This window comes from Anastrepha obliqua, chromosome 3, assembly GCF_027943255.1.
Source record: "Anastrepha obliqua isolate idAnaObli1 chromosome 3, idAnaObli1_1.0, whole genome shotgun sequence".
Taxonomy (NCBI): Eukaryota; Metazoa; Arthropoda; class Insecta; order Diptera; family Tephritidae; genus Anastrepha; species Anastrepha obliqua.
In genome coordinates, this window is record NC_072894.1 from 48,967,572 (window position 1) to 48,987,930 (window position 20,359).

The 20,359-nt window shown below is 35.1% G+C and overlaps 1 protein-coding gene across 1 annotated transcript in view; it reads left to right on the plus strand.

Moving 5' to 3' along the window:
* LOC129242811 (LIM/homeobox protein Awh-like) overlaps window positions 1-13,448 on the plus strand; it is an 86,475-nt gene extending 73,027 nt beyond the window's left edge. The window contains exons 3-4 of the mRNA XM_054879668.1: window positions 854-1,071; window positions 13,207-13,448. Of these exons, the coding sequence (XP_054735643.1) occupies window positions 854-1,071; window positions 13,207-13,448 (460 nt within the window). The remainder of the gene's footprint in view (window positions 1-853; window positions 1,072-13,206) is intronic.
* The last annotated feature ends 6,911 nt before the right edge of the window (window positions 13,449-20,359 follow it).

Sequence of the window (20,359 nt, forward strand, 5' to 3'; positions counted from 1 at the left end):
TTATTACTTACTGCTGATAGCGTCGGTGTTGTTGTGGAAACATAAACGTGCCAACCACACTAAATAAGCGACCAACTAAGAATAACACAGCAATATAAATATTGTTAGTTTGTTTTTTTGTTTTTATTTTTATTTTTTATTTTTCATGGTTTTATATCTGTAAGATACACATCAGATTCGTTGGTGCACATGTCGCCAATGCGAATGAATACTCTTACTACCTTTAAATGTATCCAATACCAGATGAGGTATTCGATTCAATCGGGATCGGCACATTATAAAATGCAGACTCATTTAAAAAAGTGTCATGTCTGACGAGGCATACAAAGGCAAAAACAAACACATTGATATAGGCAAAAATCAATAAGCAGATGCTTATATTTGTATGTATGGACTTATGTGCGCTCGTAAGCTAAAGTGTCAACACAAACACATACGCTCACTCGCACCATTTCCGGCGACAAGTGCGCGCACTTTGCGCGTCCCTTGCCCTGATTTGAATGTTGTGCCTTGATTTACCGCTTTTCAAATACTCATACACGCAAACGCGTGTGAACATGTGAAAGAAGAAACATGAACACCTACACACATACACACATAAAAATATGCATGCATTTGCACTTGAGCGTTGCAATGCTGCTGAAAACGTCAGCTAAACACTTCAACTTTTAAACCCAAATAACACACAATGTACGCAAATAAACATTGAATTTAATCGTGGCCTTAACGCCTTAATGTAGGCTGCACTCAATATGTTATTCAAGTTTTTTTCTCTCTTTCTATGTGCTCTTTTTTTACTTTAACGTGCTTTTCGTATACCTACATTTTTGTTTTGATCTGTTTCTACTTTTAGACACTTCGGCGCAAAATGCTCAAAATGTTGTCGTGGCATATCCGCCTCAGATTGGGTGCGTCGCGCGCGTGACCTTGTCTTCCACTTGGCATGTTTCGCGTGCGATCAGTGCGGGCGACAACTCTCCACCGGCGAACAATTTGCTCTGATCGATGATCGGGTGCTGTGTAAGGCGCATTACCTGGAAACGGTTGAGGGTGGCACCACTTCAAGTGACGGTAAGTAACTTTGTTTTTTGGTTTTTTTTTTTGGAAACAGGTTGTTGGAGACATTTTTCCTTGCATAGATAGAAAGAAAGATTGCCCTTCAACGTTCCGCTATTTTTTTTAATTTGAGTTTGGCAGTCAGCTGCTTAGATGTGACGTTGTAAACCAAAGAAAAAATGTGGATAAAGAACAAGAAATAAATCTTTAAAAAATGTGCGGTTACTTTAAGTGAATTTTTAATAAAAAAGGTGATTTTTAGAACTAAAGTGTGGAGTGATTATGATAGTTCAGACAAGTCGTTTTAAAGAACTATTTTGCATTCCCGTCTGCTATGGTTGCAGCACAAACGTGGATTAGCTTCTACCAGTAATTAAGTTCTTTTAGCCACGAAAACAGTTTGCTTTGCACGAATGGTTTTATAAATGATGATATTTGAGGTTCTCATACAAAACGAAATGGGTCAAATGTGTTTTTTTGTTTGCATATCACTCGCACCTCTGCCATTTTTTCCTAATTTTCTAGACACTGCGTCGAAGCTTTAACTGAAGCCTGACGTTTTTCCAACTGCTTAGAGAGTCGAATGGATTAAATCTTCGAGAATAACGGGTTTGAACGAAAGAAAAATATATAAATATGCGAAATTTCGCAACTAGCAACCAATAGTAACTAAAAAACGTTAGAGAATACATGAAAATGTTTAACATTTTTAGCTAATTCATTCACAAATTCAATAGATTTGTATCTTAGATTTTATTATTTAATATTGGCAATAAATAAATATGTATGTGCATATTCGTTAGTTCGGTCAATTCGGTAGAAAATACATGGTTCAAGAATTCAGCCAATTCCCATTTAATAATAAAGCATTTGACAATATTGTTACAAATCTTCATGCCAAAATATTGCAAAGTGAATAACAGTGAATTTCCGAAGGCGGTTCGAAGAAAAGTTTCATCGCGCTGTACATCAAAATCCGCAACAGTTTCATTCGTTAAAAGAAATATTTTTCAACGTATTCCAGAGAGGTTTTTTACATTTTCAAAGCCATTTCAAATGTTAAATTAAAAATGATTACGAAAAAAAGGTCACCAAAGTTCGTACTTTAAAAATAATAAGTTTCAGTAAAACACTTTAAAGCTGAGCTGGCGCAGAAACTTGAAATTAAAAAAAAAATTAATACAAAAAAGCAAAAAAAAGTTTTGACGAAAAGCTCGAAAAGAACCAATAATCTTTTCGATTTATCTCACATGTTTATCGCAGTGCGCAGCGAGATATACAGTTTTGCGCATTTGTACGATTGGTGACTGAGATTTATATTTAAATTCAAGAAATATATTTTCGCCACTTGGCGGCCGCCGTAGCCAAATGGGTTGGGGTAACTACCGTTCGAGAGTGCGTAGGTTCAAATACATGAATTTTATAAAAAAGTTGAAAAAAGCAGGAAAGTTATAGAAAAGTTTTTTTGCAATAGCGGTCGCCACTCGGCAGGAAATCCTGCAAGTGTATTTTTGCCATAAAAACGCTCCACATAAAAAAACCATTTGCCGTTCGAAGTCAAGATGTACGCTACAAATAGAAGGAGGCGGCTCGACCTAACAGAAGTGTACGCGCCAATTATTTTTTTTTATCCCCGTCTCCAATACTTACCTTCTTCTTCTTCTTAATTGGCGCGATAATAGCTTACGCCATTTTGGCCGAGATTAACAAAGCCCGCCAGTCGTTTTGTTCTCCTTCTCCACCTGATCTATCCTCTGCTACGACCAGCTGGTACTGCATCCTTTCAAAGCCGGAGCGTTTGTATCCATTCGGACGACATGACTCAGCCAACGTAGCCGCTGGATCTTTATTCGCTGCGCTATGTCTATGTCATCGTAAAGCTTATACAGCTCATCGTTCCATCGTCTGCGATATTCGCCGTTGCCAACGTGCAAAGGTCCAGAAATCTTACGCAGAATCTTTCTCTCAAACACTTCAAGTGTCGCTTCAGCGGATGTTGTCATCGTCCACGCTCCTCAGCCATACTACCTAGGGGACTATTTTCATTGCGATGTCCTAAGAAGTTGTATTTATTTAAGTCAGCTATAAATGAGCTAATATTTAATTAGTTAGGCTTTATTAAAATATGTAATAACACTTTGAAGCATGTAAACTAGAGTACATATTTTTAAAATACTAATCACAATTTTTTTTCTTTTAATATTTTTTTATTACATCGAAAGGAAAAAAACCATTGCTAATACTAACATTTTCAGTGTGGTTTTCATTTTATGCTCATCGGTATTTTATGAAATTCATTTATTTGAATATAAATATTTTTTGTTTTTAAATGTTTTTTGCTTGCACCTCTCATTCTCACTAATTAGAAATTAAGAGCAGTTACAATATTTAAGAAGTGATTTTTTTATTTTCCACCATTTCTAACTTACTTACACTCTAGCTTACTTAAATGCAAGCACGAAACTGAGAACTAAAGCTCTTTTCACAATGAAATAAACACACAACAGTCAAATGCTCTCTAAACATTCATAAGAATACATGTGAAAAATAACAAATTCAATGCACAAAATGTGATTTTGGAGAAATTCTGGATTGTATTGTACATACTTAGTTAACTTATAGTTACGTAGGTCATGAACGTTAAATAAAAGTGCGCTATTTTCGTAGTCAACTAACGAATTGCTTATACGGAATGTTGACGTTACATAACATATCAGACTTGTATGCAGCAAAAATACATACTAACTGTGCTCACTTATGTATGTATGTGTGTACAGCGAAGACGGTTTCTTCCCAAGAATGATAGAAACAACATTGCGCCCATCAGAGAGTGTGGGACGTCACTCTTGTCAAGTTCTGTAGTGTTGCCAACCATGTGCTCTTCACAATAAATTTAGTGGTTTTTTATACCCAAAATGGGAAAATTTTTAAGTTTGGTGTTTGTTTCTTATTTTAGTTTAAATCTACCGAAACTGTAAGTTAAAAAAAACTGTATTATGAAACAAAAGATTGTTAAAAAAGGCCACTCTGAGAAGATTTTAGTGGTAATTAATTTATTTAATTTAATTGTTTGCTCTTTTTAAGGCTATGAAAGAATATTAAATGTCCCTCTCTCAACTCTTCTTAACATTGAAGTTTCAATAGTTTTAAAAAGCGTTTGAATTTACTGAACGCGAATTAAACCCATAGAGTTGTAATCGTTTCTTACGGTCCTCAATCCTTAATAGGGCAGAGACATCAAGAGGTGTAGTCTTAGTAAAAATAAGCAAGAAAATACTACTGAAGAAACTATAACGGTATTTTTGTAAAAAGAGTACCTTATCTTGTTATATTACCCCAAATATAGCAGAAAAGTCGTTCCCTTAACAAAAGAGTTTCTCTTAACAAAAACAAACTCATAAATTAAATTGTATATAACTATAACATATTTATTTAAAAAAACGCACAATATAAAGACAATTTGCCACGCATAAAAAGTTCTTGAAGTAATTCAATAAAATTTTTGGTGTTTTCTTTTCTTTAAATGGGCATTTTAGTGCGTTTTTATATCCAAAGCTAGGCAACACTGCAGTAGTGAGAGAGAGATTTGACTGCTGAAAGCAGAAGAACACCAATAACAACTGCAATCGCGGGTAATGCGACCAGATGTTAAAAAAACAAGAGCTAAATAAAACTTAGTGAATTAGGGAACGCTCGTTTATAGGTATTCCTCAGTGACTGAGGATCGTTTTATAATAGGAGACTGAGGAGAGTTTTTTATAGCAGTAAATGTTCCTCATCGAAAGCAAATATTAAAGCATTGTTAAGAAGGTAGCTGTTTTGACTGCTGGTTACTGACCACTTCTTTATTTCTCATTTGATAAGTAAAGGTTTTTCCAATAACAGGTGTTATTTTGAATAGCCTGCTATTGCGGTAGATGTCACTTTTAAAGCTGTCATTTTTTGATATTTGACAAGTAGAAACTACGCCATTAATAAAAATGGAACGATACACGCTTAAACAACGCTTTGAAATTATTAAAATTCACTATAAAAATGGTGAAAATTTGGCAGAGACGGTTCGTAAAACTCGAGCATTTTTGGGTCATCGTGAAGCACCTTGTCGGACCGCAATACAGAAATTGGTGGAAAAATTCGAGCTGTTGAGACAAGTTAGCGATGTGAAGAATAAAATCCGTGCACGTCGCTCAAGAACAGCCGAAAATATTGCTGTTGTAGCCGAAAGTGTTGAAGAAAACCCAGGTTGGTCAATTTCTCGTCGTTCTTTCGTCATTATACCGTATTTTGTATAAAGATTTGGGTCTTAAGGCTTATAAAGTATAGTTAACATAAGAACTCAAGCTGGCCGATCATCAACAACGTCGTGTCTTTGCTGATTGGGTCGTTGAAATGCATGAAACTGATACGAAATTCCATCGAAAAATCATCTTGAGTGATGAGGCCCATTTCCACCTCGGTGGCTTCGTCAACAAGCGAAATTGTCAGATCTGAGGCTTAGAGTTATTGTTGAAAAGCCTCTCTATCCTCAACGTGTGACTGTTTGGTGCGGTTTATGGTCGGTGGAGTCATTGGATCTTACTTTTTCGAGAATGAAGCTGGAGCAACAGTTACGGTGAATCGATTGCGCTATTGAGAGATGATTAACGATTTTTTATGACCGAAATAGGATGGTATTGATCCGGACAACGTTTATTTTCAACAAGACGGCACTACGTGCCACACAAGGAACGAACCCATTGATCTTTTACGGGAAAAATTTCAAACAGGTGTTACCTCTTATTGGAAAACCCTTCATTAAAATATATATATTTGCATTGGTTAATAGTTAGGATTGTTTTTTGAACACTTTAAAGTTTCGCACCGCTTTCGATATTGATTAAAAGTTTTACATAAACAATTAGATTCGAAGCAAATGTTTTCAAAACTAATTACCTTTTCAGTAATTGCAGTCAAAGGTTTTTTACATTTTTTCGACCACCTTAATGTTCCTCTCTCCATGCAAATTATTAATCCAAAACTGTTTTTCGAAATATTATTAGTTTGATATATTATTAGACTGTACAACAGGACAACAATGAAAATTTGGCGAAAATTTCAGCTCGTAGGATGTTGGCGCATTTTTTCCAAAAATTCAGAACCGTAATTAATTACTTTTTGTGAATGGCAAAATAACCCAATGAACAATTGGTCTTTTACTCACTAAGATAGGCGATAGTGCAATTTTTGTTGGCTCGCCGCGAGCTACAATTTAAATCCGTTAACAATTATGATGTGCATTTAGACATTAAAACGAATATCGTACAAGCAACTCGTAGAATGGAGATAGATAGAATTCATCAAAAAGGTCTTAAAAAATTGGCTTGACATGTATGAAATCGTGTTTAACAAGAACTAATTTTTTTTCAAGTAAAGTCACAAGAAGCTGAAGTTTCGTCTATTCATCAAAGAACAATACCTAGAAATTTCTAATTACACTCAAGATTGTATCACCCTAATGTATTATTAAAGTAAGGCAAGCGAATGCACTTAAATACAGAAGAAAATCTGTCTTAGAACAGTTGCAATAAATAATCGACGTAGATGTCATTCAGTTGCCACTCACTTTAAGACTTAGAACTGCAAAGAGGACAACTTGTCATTGTAGTCAGCAATTCATGCAACGATTATTTAGGCCGGACTTTGTGTTGCAATGACAAAAGTGCAGACTGCGATACATAACTTCACTGCAAACATAACTACATACATTTATGCAAATATAAACGGACAAAGTCATTTCAACTCAGAGAAGAAGCAAATGAAACAATTCGAAAATCGCAAACGGTAACCGTGACGAATTTGGTTTAAATGCTTTGAATAGCAATTGCCACCGGATGGATAGAAACTGGCAACAGACTCACAAAATGTTTGAACAGTAGATGGATAGTTAGGTGGGTGGCAGTGGTGCTGGCATAAAAGCATTCGAACATTTAGACTACATGCAAATAGAAGCGTAACATCAGTAGCTCTCATCGCTATTTAGAATTCATGACTGTGAGACTACAAACCGCTTACTTATTTAGGTACAAAATGTGCCCATATGGTACAGCTGTACGAGGTGTGTTCAAAAAATAAGGTGACTTTTCAAATTACGCGAGTAAAGTACATTCTATTTTCAATTTTTTTGTAGTGTTGCTATACATGGCTTGAACATATACATGTTTACAGTTGCAACTACATATATGGCACATTTTGATAGATACAGAGGCTGCTTTGTTAGACGTGTTTTGATGTGCTCGGCAATTTTCTGCTATCGAAAAATATGAATACAAAAATCTGAAATTTTTGCCCAAAAATAACACTATGTATAGCCTCAACCACCCTACTGACCGGACCCTTTGCGACTTTTTCTTGTTCCCAAGACAGAAAATAAAATGTTAGTCAGAGGTGGTTCGAGGATTGGAAAAAGCGCTATCACAAATGTATTCTTACTAAGTATAACTTTGAAGGGGACGAAATAGATATTGATGAATAAATAAATATTTTTCGAGATAAGTAAAAGGTCCCCTTGCTTTTTGAACACCCTTGTATTTATAAATGTGTACATATGCAGATATATAAACCAGGTATTGTATGATGGTTCATTCAATCGCATATTGGTCTCGTCTACTTGATAGATTGCAAAAACCGTGTCAAAAGAGCCCGCGTTAAATGTAACGTCACAAACAAACCTACGGTTACAAATCTACAAATTTTCATATATGTACGTACGAAGAAGATGAATTTTCGAGCATGCATACTTGTATCTGTACCTACACGTATATACATATATATTGTACATAGGTACATACATATGTCAAATGCGTTCACTCAAATGCGTTGCCTGCCTTAGTTCAAGCATAGCAACCGAATCCACTAACCATGCGTTTCACTGTTGTTATAAGAGCAGCAAGGCCCTGGTGGTGTTTTATGCCACTTAGTCTGTCAGCATTGCCAACCAAGTTACTGTATTTACCTTTTCTCTGTATCTTGACACACTTCTGCGTTTGCGCGCTATTCACTTTTAAGCCCTAAATCGCATGCGATTGCATGGCTTTTAGGCAAGCAAAAACAAAAGTAACACAAACATGTAGCGGCCAAAAGAAAAATATTGTTGGTAGTGTTACTTATACAGAGCTTGAAGTTTGTGTCACTTTTCCAAGCATTTGTTCATTTTGTGTGATTTTCAGCCATTCAAAGCTTTACATACTTAAATAAGAGTATGCATGCCTACTTAATAGCCCGGCATAATATCCTCTGCCATATGAGTGTATGATATTTGCGTAGCATAACTGTAAAAGGCCCACATTGAGGTCTGCAAAAGTCAGAAAGTGTTGGCTTTATGTCACTTGATTCGGTGTCATCTTCGATAGTAAGTTTAATGGCTTGGTAATCATTTTGGGCTTAAACACTTTATGTGATTCTTGATGATTAAATGCTCTAAGGCGACTAGACTGTTTTATGGTAATTTCAGGATTCAATATTCTGCTTAGGGTCGAAACCATGAACATTTTAAAATACATAAAAAATAATAATAGGGTTTCTCTCAATGCGAACATTATGAAGCATGCAGAGCAATGGCAAATCCGATTTATTTTTATAAACGTCAATTTTGTTACAAATAGCGATCGCGTCTTGGTAGGGATGGTAACTCTCCCAGAGTAGTTCTGCCAGTAAAAGTTTTTTCATAAAAATCATCTGCCGTTCAGCGCCGATATAAAATTGTTCACATACCACAAATTGCAGGAGAAGCTCGACCATACTCTTTATAACCTATGTAAGCGCAAATATATTATATAAAGGCTGGTTAAGTACAAGGGCCGGTTTTGATTTTGAATAAAATACAATTTTTTTTAGGAAATTATTATCATTTCTCTTTACTACGATAATAATAGTACAGCTCAACTACGTATCAAACAAAATATGGGCCAAATGGCCGCCGTGGCCTCGCCGGCACACCTCCAAAGACACCAAATGCAAATAGTTCCTTATCTAAAGGGTGGTTAAGTTTTAAGGGCCGGTGTTGATTTTAAATAAAATACAATTTTTTTAGAAAATTATCATTTCTCCTTATTATGATAATATTGGTATGGCACAATTACGTATGGAGCAAAATATGTGCCAAACATCCGCCGCGGCCTCGGCGACACACCTCCATCCGATGGTCCAAATTTTCGATGACGCTGAGGCATAACTGAGGTTCTATGCCGTTAATGTGCCGAATTATCTCATCCTTTAGCTCTTGATTTGTTGCTGGCTTATCGACGTACACCTTTTCTTTCAAATAACCCCAAAGAAAGAAGACCGACGGTGTCGTTGATGTTTAGGTGTGGTTCACATTCAACATAGGCCCTTGAAATTTAACCACCCTTTATAAAAATTAATGGATTTTTGTTTTTTCCGTACCTTATGGCTGCCATCTGTTGCGATGAAATTTGCTGAACTTATTGACCATTTCTATATTTATCATTCATATTCGTAACTTGAAAAGTTCTGATGTCAAAAACGGAAACAAAACCGCAACTATTTTGTGAATCCATTCTTAGGTTATTGGCATCTTCTATATTTACATATAAACCAAACCGATTCATATTCTTTGCATTTCTATGCAGAAAAAAAGCAAATTTGGGACGAATATCGCTTGAATAGGGACGAATATCGCTTGAAGTGGCTCAGATTTAAAGATGTAGGATTAAATGCACCGAAAGCGTCATGAATGCGGGAGAAGTTGTAAATTATCTTAATGAGTTTTAAAATTCGAAGATCTACTTCCTGGAATAGCGCACATGAAGTGTCACTTAAATTTGGCATCGAGGCAACTATTCTTAATGAAGAGTCGAAAATAGAAGATGTGCTCATTCCACGCAGTCCCAGACCTGTCATTAGATTTCAAACAATTCCAGTTCCCCATTCGCCTTGCCTTCTTTATGACAATTAACACGACCATCAGTTTAACTGAGCAAATTAAATCTAGAAAATCGGTAATCTTCACATGGTTCGTTATAGTTTGAATGCTCACGAGCCGGGTAATCAAAAAAATTATTTGCTTTGCTGAAGGCGGAAGAACAAAAAACTTGTCTACCACAAAACTCTTGGTTGGGTTTGGCAATAATTACTGAATATAAATGAATATTTTTCACATAACTTTTCACCTAAAAACAAGTTCCAAAATCTCAAATTTATGTTTTCTGATTTTTCTCTAGAATAGAAAACAGCTTTTTCAGGATTTGTGGCTGTAGCCGTTCGGGCTTTCGTTAGTCATTCGGCCTTCATTTCGCACTCATTTCAAACTTCCCTATCTAATTTTCTTTATAACGATATTTCCACGATAACCTTCTCTACCGCATATATTTATGTATATATTTTTATATATATTAAAGATGAATAGAAAAATAGCCGTTGATAAGAGCTCTACAGCATTGAAGGGACTTACCAAACCTTCATTCCGCTCACTCTATAAAAAGTAGTCAAACACAATAATTTAGTGAGATTTCGTCTACCATTACTTTATTCGATATATGATAGCAATTATTATACAATACAAGGGACAGAAACTATAAGGAAATACCTGGATTCAGACTGTGTTTTTATGAAAATTCCTATGAAAAACATACAATTAATATTAGATTTAGGTCTAAAAATAAAGTAAGGTAAATAAACATACACTTCAATATTTTAAATAATTTTTGCATTAAATGATAAGTCTTTCTTATTACTTGAGACTTAGTACTTCTATCTGTCTGAGCTGTCTGGGCAGAACTCTTAGATTTTTGGGCCACAATACAGTAATTTTGCATGTTAATGTAGCCACAGATTTGATGTTTTTAATTCTCCTCTCTGCTATTGTGGCCACTTTGAATTTGTGGGATGTACAGTAAGGTGATATTTTCGGAACCGTGAGAATCAGATCGTATAGAAAAATAGTTGCAGTTTTGAAAACAATTTTTTTTTGTCGAATGTAGGGGCCTTTGTACATATTTCGTTATATCTTCGGCATTTACAGTCTGGTCATAAAGTATGATGTATCGACGTTATTGCCTCAATTTTACCCTAATAATACGTTCACATATAAGTACAATAGATGAAAAACTTTTTCGTGCTTAACTCCCAATCCTTAATTAAAACGCGAGATTTCCCATACAAAATTTGTCTCTCAAAATCTGAGATTATAAAATAATCCTACATAATAATCACACTTTTGGGCATACAACCCTGTGTTTTCTGTGTAATAGATCATTATTTTTACGCGTGTAAAGAAAAACGTCAAAGTAAAAACTAAATAAAATGGATACCGCCAAAAAAAAACAAGTTTGCAGACATAATTCTAATAAAATGTTTGTTAGATATTATTAATTAAGCATTCATATTACAGAAAAAAACTGTGTCCATAGACGCTTTGCCCTGTTATTGCTTATTAAAAAATTTAATATCGAATTTCCATGCTTATTGCTGCCATAATTTTTTTAAACCTCAGTAAACGTCGTTTACGGATTCCCTCCAACTGTTTATTATTAGCAGCCAATTGCGCAATTAAATAAGCTATTCCTTCTCCTTGTATTTTCTTCATGTAATAATTAAAGAAACCAAAAACACCAAAATATGCCACCAAAATAATTTATATGAACAAAAACCTTTCACAACAGTATTGACAGCTGATTGTCAATTTTGCAGGTCATCTGTCATATGTGAACGGGTAGATTAATTTTGTGAATTTATTGGTAGTTAATGCATATGTGAACGTACTTTAACATCCAACTTTTTACCAGTAAATTAAACGGCGTCAAAAATTATTAAACTTTCTTAAAACAAGACGTTATTGCGGAAGTAGACGAAATTTTTAAATTTCGGTCATATCTCCTGCATTTACAGGCGGATTGAAAGGAGTCGAAGTTATCTTGCAAAATACTTAATACTCAGGAGTGTTCGGCGAATATTTTGTCGTGCAAGGTGGTACCGCCTAATGGGCACACTATCGACATCAGCAGCAATAAGCTTGGTTTGGTGACTAGACGAACACAAGAATAATTTTGACAAAGCAGGTGCATTATTTCGACTTAAGACTTTTTCTTTTAATTCACAACAAAGTATCCACTTTGGAAGCAATTTTTCAGTATTTTGAGTTATGGAGATGTTAAATTGAGCTTTCATCTTTTTTTTAGCCAGCTGGTGGTCTACCCTTTGCAAAATTTTTTTATATTACCAGAGTACAGCCACTGTGTTTTCTAATCTACCTCTTATACTTATCGACGGTTACTGAAAACGAAATGACTTAAACTAATATTTATTTGGCCGCCAATGATAGACATTTTTTTCTAATAGCGGCAGCTCCTCGGCAGGCAGTTGTAAACCTACGAGTTTATTTCTGTCATAAAAAAACTGTTCATAAAAAATCATTTGCCGTTCAGAGCCGGCATAAGAACTCAAGGTCGCTCCATTTGTAAAACAACATCAATACGCACCCACAAATTGGAGGACGAGTTCGACTAAACACCCAATAAAGTGTAAAAGCGCCATTCATATATAAGTACCTGTATGTATATTATTTATTAGATAAAGAAAACTTTCCTAGGGATCAAATAATTTGTTTAATCCACTTAGTTTTCTTTCTATTTGTGCTACAACAAACGGTCAATAAACATGCGATCTAGAATTTTTATTTCCTATGGTAATTTAAGCAGTAGATTAAATATCGCCTATCATTAAATCTCAAAAAGAAAACAAAAACAACAATATACTATACATATGTTTATGCATCTATAAGTGCACATCTACTCATAACTTTATGAGGCATGCCGCTTTTTAAACTCGTACTCACATGGCGCCTCTATAGTTGTAATACTCCTCGCTCAGTGAAGAAAGGCAAAAAATAATAATAGTTCGAAAATATTTTAATTCACCTTTAGCGAATATTTGCAATCAACCAATAGTACTAATAACAATTATATGTTATTTCTTATTTCTTTTACCGTTAATCCGCACTCGGTCACTGCCACTTTCGGCATTCAACATTGCTGATGATGACACTACTGCTGCTGATAACTGCCCCATTGATTGCCTTGATTATATTCTGCTGGCGCTACATTCTATATCTGTATGAATGCCACGACACCAATACAAATGCAACACACCTATTAGACGGCTGTGATGGTGATGGTTATCACAAGAGTAAAACGAAACGTGTGCGTACCACCTTCACCGAGGAACAATTGCAGGTGCTGCAGGCCAACTTTCAGATTGACAGTAATCCGGATGGGCAGGATTTGGAGCGCATCGCATCGGTGACCGGTCTTAGTAAGCGTGTAACGCAAGTTTGGTTTCAAAATTCGAGAGCGCGACAGAAAAAACATATTCATGCTGGTAAGAATAAAAGTAAGTAGTTGTTGTAGTTGTAGTTGTTGCAAAGCACTATGGTGTAGTTAGTGTGCTTAGAAGAGTTGTGCGCATGCGCTTAAGCAAAGCACTTAGCATAGAATGGCTAACAGACGGTTTAATGCGTATAAATGCATTGCGTATGTATGTACGTATGTTTGTAGGCATGTACTGGACTGGGTATATTTTGTAAGTACTGCAGATTATTTTATTAGTCTTTTTTCGATTATATCCGGGAAAATTCACTGACTTCACACTAACGCCCTGTAGCAAATTCCGAACATTGACCAGTTTGATCTCGTTTCAATATTTTTTAAAAGTACTAAATATAGTCTCTGGGCATCTCAATAGATCTCTGTGGTCCCCGAATATTGTAGCTTGAAAAATTAAATTATCACCAGCACTCTTATATAAAGCTGTTGTATCCATTCGACGTTGAGAAAAAAGTTATCCTACTTAAGGGAAACGCGTGCGCGTGCAATGAAGTTGTCGCAATTTCAAAAATGCGTAAATTGGGTACGAATTTGTCTAGCATATTCTCCAAATTAAGTCCATGATAGTATTTCTTGTTACCAAATATAAAGAAATGGCTCGATGAAAGCAAATTTGAATGGAGTGAAGAGCTCATCGGCGAAATAAATGAATCCTTTCGATGAAATACACAGAGCCAAGAGCAGATTGTGTAGAAAAATAAAACGTCACACACGTATTGAGACCTCCCGTATTAGTGAAGTTTTTGTTTCGCAGAGTCATAAATCAGTAATGGAATGTAAAATTTGATTGAAATTTGTAAAAATATATACTAAAGCATCGGGCAAAGTAGCCGAATGGGTTGGTGCGTGACTACCATTCGGAATTCACAGAGAGAACGTAGGTTCGAATCTCCGTGAAACACCAAAATGAAGAAAACGTTTTTTCTAATAGCGGTCGCCCCTCGGCAGGCAATGGCAATTTCTGAGTGTATTTCTGCCATGAAAAAGTTTGTAATAAAAAACCATTTGCCGTTCAGAGTCGGCTTAAAACACACGCCACAAATAGAAGAAGGAGGTCGCCCGAACACCCAAAAAGGGTGCAAGCGCCAATTATATATGTATGTTATATATGTATGTACATATATTTAAAAGCCCAACTGTGATGCCGTGATTATGGAGATTTAAAAATTTAAATCTTTAATTTTTCGGCATTTAACCCATTATACTTCGCTCTTTACAACCATGTCAAAGCCACTTCTTGTGATAACAAATAAAGCTGAATCCTTATTCGCTTGATCTTCTAGCACAGTGACCTTCTTCTTTTTTCCTGCCACCATCAGCAGATATGCCGTTGAATACTTTCAATGCTGATGCCCCATGGCCCCGTCATTTACGATGAGCGAAAATAATAGCTTTGTTGAACTCGTCAAGCAGCACCAGCTGTAAGCCAATGGTTATATTTGAGAATTAAAAATCGACACTTTCTAGTCGAATAGTAATTTTGACTATGTGCAAAATAAATGCCAGCCAATAAGATTTTTTAATTAAACTCTGTCTATAATTTTTTAACCTATGACTTTTAGTAAACCATATCTTGCCGTGTGGCCGACGCAGCCGGATGGGTTGGTGCATAACTACGTAGTTTCGAATCCTCGTGAACATCAAATAATATATTAGAAAAAGTTTTTCTATTAGCGGTCGCCTCTCGGCAGACCATGCTCAATATCCGATTGTATTTCTGCCGTGGAAAAGCTCCTCGGAAAAAACCATTTGCCAAATAGGTCACTCCATTTGTGGAACAACATCAAGACGCACGTCACAAATAGGAGGAGGAGCTCGGGCACTCACCTAACAGAAGTGTAGGCGCCAATTCTTTATTTATCATTTCATCATATTTTTTATTTGTTTAATCTCCGAAAAATCTGTAGTTACCCGGTATTCTACATTGATATGTTCCACTTTTTAAATTTCAGTGGTTCGAAATGTAAAAAAATAAAAAAACTGAAAATATTTTTTATACAACTTTTAGTAACTTGTTTTGGGCTTATATTAGCGGGGTTTTAAGAATTTAGTTTTTAAAATCTAGTTTTTTGTTTTTAATTTTCGCAAAACGTTTTGTAAAACTTGAGTATTCGTTTTAAATTGAAGAAGGTTTCACATAACAAAACAAACTAAATCTTACTGAAAAAATATTTTAATGTTGAAACTGTAGGTACTAAAAATGAACTTGCATCGATTTGTATTATATTTTCCACTCGTTTTGAGTTTTTGAATTACATACTTTTTGCTCTTAAACTATTCCGATATTTGCCATTCTTATATCGAATGCTATGAAATTCAACGAAATTTGAATGCAAGAACGAACCTATTAATTGGCCTGAAATAAGTACAATTGTAATTCAAATATCATGATTGTTTAGCACTTAAATCTTTCCCTGCTGGGCATTTGCTAACATTATCTGCATTCACCTTACATTTGGTGAAGACTGGTATTTCTTATTCGCTTTAAAGTTTCCGCTTAAAACAGTGTGGCGCCAGGCGTATTGATTATCGAATACATTGGATAATATAAAAGTCTAACTTTGCCGCATTTTCTCATGCTGCGACTAGGTTAGTTGGAGCAGTTAAGTTAATTTTATGCTAACGTAAGTAGAAGCCTGTGATGACAATGACCCACCTATCATCGCAAATTATGTAATCTTGTTAAGGCACTACGGGGAAAGAACAGTACTAGTAAGAGTAAGAGTAACACAAATTTTCTTATTTCTATTCTCACTATGCTACTACATACAACTCAGGTTGGAGTGACTGCCAATGGAAAAAACCAAAAACTTACGTGAGAAATCAAGACCCAATATGACTACAAAAACTTTTATACTTACAGCATATTGTAGCATATAATACGTAGCTAGAACCGTATGAAGCATTTTAAATCTGACGCTACAACGAGAAATTCAACTAAAATTTCAACCAAATAATTTCATGAAATTTTCTAAATATTAGTGAATTTTGAAAAAAAAAATACTACTTACACTGAGCAGAAAAAGCCTGCCCTGAATGCAGACTTTCTTTCTAAAATATCCACAACGACTCTCATGCTAAATATTTTTCGTTATATTTTTATAAAAAGTAGCTCATTCAATAAAATAAACGATATAAAGCATAGTTTAAATACCTACATAATTAAAAAAATTGTCATAAAATTGAAGAATTTTCTAATCGAAATTTCAGTATACAGTTTTACAGATCAATTAATCTTATGAAATAAAATGTAAATTTTCGCTGTAATTTTTGGTAATTTATTCTGCTAAGTGTCTGCATATTTTCTTTCAAATGAAAATCATTTCGGCAGCTAAAAACAATAATCCATAAAAAAAGCAAAAATCCAGCCATTCCTTAGGCACATCAAACCTATCTTTAACCTCTTGCGCTGTAAATTAATTTCAAAAGACGGTACCTGTATCACGTAAACCAATTTATAACGAGCTCTTAGGTGGGTAAGTTTGTAGGTGAAATGGTGAAAGTGCCAGTCTGGCACTCCTCTAGTAGCACTAAGCCCCTGTTTTGATACCATTACTAGACCTCCAACAGACAGATGTCTACAGCCCGCCAGAGCTGTTATTGTAATGGAGAAGATTGATGAGATTTAGGCGCACTGCCCCAGACTGTCGAAGAAAGGAGCACCCAGTGACTTTAATAGTCTGGCTGCCAAACCCTGACATTTACAGAGAAAGTACTCAAAAGTATCCTTCTGCAATGTGGGTTAAAGCGTTCTTGCTTGGAATAATTTCTATTGAAGCTTTTAGCAGAGTGTATTTAACAAATGCATATAGTCACGATATTTAAATGAATATAAATAAAATTAATAATATTTTAAAGAATTTTATTAATAATTTTGTACAGTGTACAGATACGAGTATATTTAAGAACAATCAGGAATGTTCAATGCATTTCTTTCATTCCCATACAATTTCACTACGTTTATTGCTTTCGCGCATACCTGACATCTTCGTTGAAGCTTTTATTTACTTTGTGTAGGAGGAATTTTTTTTGGAAAATATCTGCAATGATGCAATGATGTGCTATCGGAGGAATTCCTTCGGAGCTTTGGGTATTCAGGAATATTAACAATTTGTAGAATTTCTTCTGCAAACTTCAGCTGAAATTTTTAATATGAATATTTCTTAGAATTTGGAATTTGCTTTGCTTTTTCACAGTTAAAGCTATGGCGACACGCTCATGTATTTGCTGTCCAGCAGCTTATATGTGTGCGTGTCGGGTGCATGACGCTTGCCCGCGAAAAAATCTAAAATTTTTGATTTTCATCATGCAAAAGCCGACAACAAGTATGTTTGGCACGAAACAAGTACGTGTCTCACCCGACACGAACACTTACAAGCTGCTGGACAGCAAATGCATGAGCGTGTCGCCGTAGCTTAATTCAGCAAGCGTACATTGCACGTCATTATCAGTCAAGAGCAGATAACAAGTCAACGATTGCACGCCTTTCCAACGGAAGAAGTTAATATACTGAAATTTAACGAGCTACAAAATCGCATATTTGAAAATTTTCTAAAAATTTTGATCAAAAAGTTTGTAGTTTTGATTTACAAAGGTTTTTTATAGTGACAACCACGATGATATAATTTTTAAATAATTTTTAGAAGGTATATAATTCCACTTCAAAGTTTTTTAAAGAAACCGTCTCTGTGAAGTTGCCAATACTGAAATTGAAGCTTTCACTTATTATTTCAGATATATTTTAACTGAACATGTAAATATCTATACACAAGTTGGCGCAAAATTAATCACCCTATCGAAAGATTTACACTTGTGAATTAGATAGCTACGGTGTACAAACAGACAAGCAGTAAATAAATAAAGGTCGAAATAAAAACTTCTGTCACTCCAAATGATCTCTTTTCAAAAATACGATTGGATGATTACTTTGGGTCACTTTGAATCTCATAACTCGTCCCCTTAGTATAACAATAGCCTATGTGCTCATAGGCTATTATTTTTTCATTGAATTTTTGGATTTTCCATCGTCGATTTTATGTGTGGTCAAAATTTTGTCAAATTCTAGTTCCACAAAGTGGGTCAAAACGTCAGTCATAAAAAAAATAAATATTTACAGACATAACGAGATTTGAGTGAGAGCTATTTTCGTCAAAAAGTTTGAAATTCGTTTTCTTAAAACTTCAAAAAATTTATAGGCTATTTTAATACTAAGGGGACGAACTGATCCCTAACTGATGTAGCAGCACGAAGTAGTCAAGATATACATATATATATTTTATCTATGATATGTGCGCAGAATAAAGAGAGGAGTCGATTTAGCCATGTCTGTCCATGCGCACGATAGCTCGACGAAAAATTTCAATGAGACTTAGTGCACATATTACTATTTGCCCAAAGTAGGTTGGTATTGAAAATGTGTGAAATCGGTCAATAACTTCATCCACCTCCCATACAACAGTAACTTTCACAAAAGCAAAAAACGTGATGCCTTTGTTAGAAGTGATTCAAAATTACACAATTGTGGTACAAATGACGTAGCCTAGAAAAGAAATGCGATGCAAGTTTCGAAAATGGCCTGTGCCAAGTCTACTGTAGAGTAGATGGGTGTTTCTAAACATCGACTTAATAAAAGTTGATCAAGCGTAGTACTCGTATTGCTCCCCACCTCATATAGATCCGACATAATATTAATGAGATCAAGAAAAAACCACACTCACTTTTATATAATATGTTAAGGCTAAATTCCAAAATTAGCCCAGCAAACGCTGTTTCGCACGTTCACGGATAGCTTTAGGACCGACCACAGTTCTAGCTCTGGTGTCTACGTGGAATCCAGCGGGCCAAAACTACGCTTTGCTCTTAGAATGTACGCTTCTGTTTTTTCAAGCGGAGGTGTGTGATGTTCAAACAGGTGGAGAGATAGATTTTTATGTGTCTGCAGCCACAGCAAAGGGCTTAACCCTCCAACCACTTCAAGGGTAATTGAGTAAATCCAGGCTGAACTATAAACATAATATCCTGATGTTAACAAGGATCCCGGGACACGTGGGTATCGCGGTACTTGCTAGTTGTCCCGCAAAACAAAAATACAGCAAAAAAAAAAAATCACAATATCTGTCATTGTCTATGAGTCTGTTTGATTCCTGGCAATCCAAATCAAAGTTTACTAAAATGTGGGCGCGCATATGTAAGCGTTATTCCAGACTGAATTTAGTATTCCTTAGTTGTTTTTTTATTTTCTTATGAAGAAAATTATTTTAAAAAATGTTTAACTCATATGCTTGGCTTTGCTTTGTTTTTATTCCCATTATAAAAAATATGTTCTTTGTTTTAATAAATTGGGAGCACGAAAAAAGCAAGATTTGATTTCCATCAGATAGCTAACATGGCGGTTAAAAAGAAAAAAAACTTCATTAAAATCAAAAATTGTTGTATCATAGTAAAAACTATATTTTTATAAAAACATTAGCGGACAAGGTTTAGCATGGCTGTAGCTTTGATGGCTATGGGTAACTAACGATCATATATGTATATATAAGTATACTTATTAGTAAGTATACTAAGTATGCTTATATATATAACTGGCACTTATAGCCTTTTTTGGATGTTTGGCCGAGCTCATCCAGCTTTTGTGAGGAATCTACAGTTTTAAGCCCACTCCGAACGGCAGATATTTTTTATGATGAGCTTTTTCATGACTCTCTATTAGAAAAACTACTATACTACTATAAGTATACTTATATATATAACTGGCACTTATAGCCTTTTTTGGATGTTTGGCCGAGCTCATCCAGCTTTTGTGAGGAATCTACAGTTTTAAGCCCACTCCGAACGGCAGATATTTTTTATGATGAGCTTTTTCATGACTCTCTATTAGAAAAACTTTCTATGATTTCGTATTTGATGCACGGATATTCAAACTTTCG